The sequence below is a fragment of the Calliphora vicina genome, chromosome 2 (genome assembly GCF_958450345.1).
Source record: "Calliphora vicina chromosome 2, idCalVici1.1, whole genome shotgun sequence".
Classification (NCBI taxonomy): domain Eukaryota; kingdom Metazoa; phylum Arthropoda; class Insecta; order Diptera; family Calliphoridae; genus Calliphora; species Calliphora vicina.
Genome location: NC_088781.1, coordinates 93,301,058 through 93,304,321, shown reverse-complemented (window position 1 = coordinate 93,304,321; position 3,264 = coordinate 93,301,058). Strand labels below are relative to the sequence as shown.

The window sequence follows — 3,264 nt, the reverse complement described above, 5'->3', positions numbered from 1 at the left end:
AGCACAATTGAAAAATGTTATCCCGTGCCACTGGGGCCTCAAAGTTATGAAATCTCGATTTTTTTACAGTTTGGCGACCTATATCTCTGGAACGGCTAAAGCTATTTGCCCGTGTAATACATCAAATTAAAGGCCATACTGTTTATATTTTCAGAGATCATCACAGATTAAAACAAGTCGACAATACTTTTTTTTTTAAACTATTTTTACCCATTTCAAACCGCTTCTCACAAATCGAAAACAAGCGTTTTTTTAATTTGGACAGGACAACGTCTGTCTAGTAGATAATAAAAATAAATAAAAAATGCATATTTAAACATGCTCTGGTATGATAATAAATTTGTTAAAATCATTAGTCACCAATAATAAACTTATGTTTGTTTTTTATGAGTATTAATAATGAGTCATGCCAGTTTACGAATAGATAAAAATACTTTTATTTAGCATTTATTTAATCAATTTCAAGTATGCCAAAGTAACTACTTCGTTTAGATTTTAAGACTTTTCATGGAATTATTAACACCAGTGTCAATATCCCATATGACCAATTGACCATCAACTCCAGAAGTGCTAATACGAGTGCATTCCAACTTTTCACCTGTGTACAAACGAATACATGTGATTGCATTTTGATGGATAGTATCGACAAACGTATCGGAATTTTCAGTACGTAGATTTCTATCGAGAGACTGAAAAATTCGCATTGCTGATATACCACTAGACTCTTTCTTCTGAGACTTATCTAATTTATTAATAAGAGTCAGCTTTTCGTCTTGCAATCCATAAACCAATGGTATACAGCTATGACCAGCAACCACAATAGACACTGATGATATCCATTCGCAATCCAAAAATGGTAGATATTCAGTTTTGCAACGTATGACAATGTTGGAATTTGTAGCATCCGCTACACTAATACAACTGTCATGGCCTACCCAACAGATTTTGTTACCATCACTCGAAAAGCTGACATTATTAATCCATCCGCCTCCCGAATTGGTAGAATTTTTAAATTCAGCCATTAAGTTACCCAATGGCATACGATTGCCCCATGGAGTTGGAGTCGGTTGATCTTCAATGTCCTTAATATATGCCGAGAAAACACGCACCTAAATGAACAAAATTATCTGATTTTAAGTAAAGAAACATTACGTTATATCAGAAAATTATTTATACCTTGTAGTCGGTGGAACCGGCCACTAAAAGAACATTATTTGGATGCCAATCCAAAGATGTTATTGTTGATCTGATGGGCTTCTTTATGTGCTTGGAGACCCACCAATCGTTTTCAGATTCAAAATAGCACACCGATATTAAACGTGCCCCAGAACCAACTGCAAACTTATTTTCGGCAGGAGACCATTTCACGCAAGTTGCAGCTCTATTAATACGCAACAATACCAAAGTTGGTTTCCATTTTCCGTCATCGCCCTGTTGCCATACATATGCATTACGATCGGCAGCACAACTTACGATACGATTAGTATTCTTTGCCCAGTCAATTCCCATTACTCTCAAATCATGCTGATTTAAAATGTCCATCAGTTTCCATTCATTGCCATCTCTCTTATAGATGTGGATTTCATTGTTGTTTGGCGATAGAGCAATTTCTAAATATAAGTATTATCAAATTATTTAAACGATATTGAGTGTCCATGGAGTACTTACGTGTCTTGTCTTTGTTCCAAGCATGACATGTTATTGGGGCAACTGACCCACCGAATGTAAATCTTTCGGTCATTATGATTCAGATATGAAAAATCGATCTACAGAAATGATACACAAGTAATCGCGGACTCTGGGCAGTCTACACGATTATTTTAGTTAAATTATGAAAATTATTTTGTTATAACAATTTGACAAAACAGATTATTGACAAACTGCAGGCGCTCCCGTTTACAAATGTTAATTTTTTTTCAATCAACTATTTTTGTAAAAACAGCGAATAACCATTATCGGTTACTGTAAATATTTATTGAGTAATTACACGTAGAAAAATATTGACATCTACAGTAGGGTTCTGTATGTAATGAATAAAAAAGTAAGGTTATGACCACTTCAATTATCGACTATTTGATTTATAAATTTTTGAATAATCGACATTCAGTAGCACGTTTCTGTATTTCTCGCATCGGAAAACTTCTAACATGAAGTGTGAAACAAAAAATTCCATCGTTTCCCGATGTGCGAGAAAAAAGTGTTTCTGTATTTGAATGCGAAAACAGACAACACAGATTCTCTTCTTACTGGAATATTTCCAGTAATTAAGTGTCAAATGCAAGACAAACGTCAACGAAGGAAAGAAATTATAATAAAACGAAAACAGTGCAAGGCTAAAAAATTTAAAATGCCAAAATATAACAATTGTGTTTTATTGATTGTCATCATTTGAATATAAAACAAAAAGTATAGTGTGGCGCTTATAACTGCTGAATTTAAAAAAATAATTTTGAAACACATTTTTGTGTACTTACATGTGTATATATAATTATTTTATTCAAACTCTGTACTACTTACATTTTCGGCTGATTTGGGTTCCATATTTATACATACGAAGTTAAAAATATCTAGGTATATTATTTAAAATTTAGTTTTTCTCACACCAATTTCAAATGTGACTTGTTCTGACAGTTCTTTTTCGCAAAATATTGTTACAGAAACACTTTTTCTCACATCCTTCCAATAATTGCTGGAAAATTATTTAAATGACAGATAATTCTCGCAAAGACATATTTTGTTTCATTTTACACTGTTTTTGTTGCAATTCAATCGTTTCATGCGGAAAGTTTTTCGATTCGAGAAATACAGAAACGGGCTACAGATTTTGCTTATTTACCCTATATCTCCACGTAGCAATTTTTATTGCTAAGCACAAGCAATAACGTCGGCAGAACAACAGCAGAGTTGCTGATTGCTTTAGGAGGAGAAAACGTTCGTCACAAATACAAAATTTTCAACGCGAGAAGTTCTATGGAAAACGGTGATGTATTTTGCTTATATTTTGCATTGAATGATTTTTTTCACTAATTTCTTTGTTTTTTTACTTTTGGTACTTAAATATATATAAATTAATCGCACCGAATCATAGAAAGAAGAAATTTCACATTAATGGCAACTGAACTGACAGCTTATTGCTTACACTATATCTCCACGTAGCAATTTTTATTGATAAGCACAAGCAATAACGTCGGCAGAACAACAGCAGAGCGATTGCTGATTGCTTTAGGTGGAGAAAACGTTCGTCACAAATACAAAATTTTCAAC

General features: G+C 33.2%; 1 protein-coding gene across 1 annotated transcript; it reads right to left on the bottom strand.

Annotated features, from left to right (window-relative positions):
• Positions 1 to 413: 413 nt before the first annotated feature.
• Arpc1 (Actin-related protein 2/3 complex, subunit 1A) lies at positions 414 to 1,910 on the bottom strand. Its single transcript, XM_065499687.1, has 3 exons — positions 1,669 to 1,910; positions 1,177 to 1,610; positions 414 to 1,109 (listed from the first exon to the last, which is right to left on the bottom strand). The coding sequence occupies exons 1-3, from the start codon at positions 1,739 to 1,741 to the stop codon at positions 489 to 491; spliced, it is 1,128 nt and encodes a 375-aa protein (XP_065355759.1). The 5' UTR covers positions 1,742 to 1,910; the 3' UTR covers positions 414 to 488.
• Between the last annotated feature and the right edge of the window lie 1,354 nt (positions 1,911 to 3,264).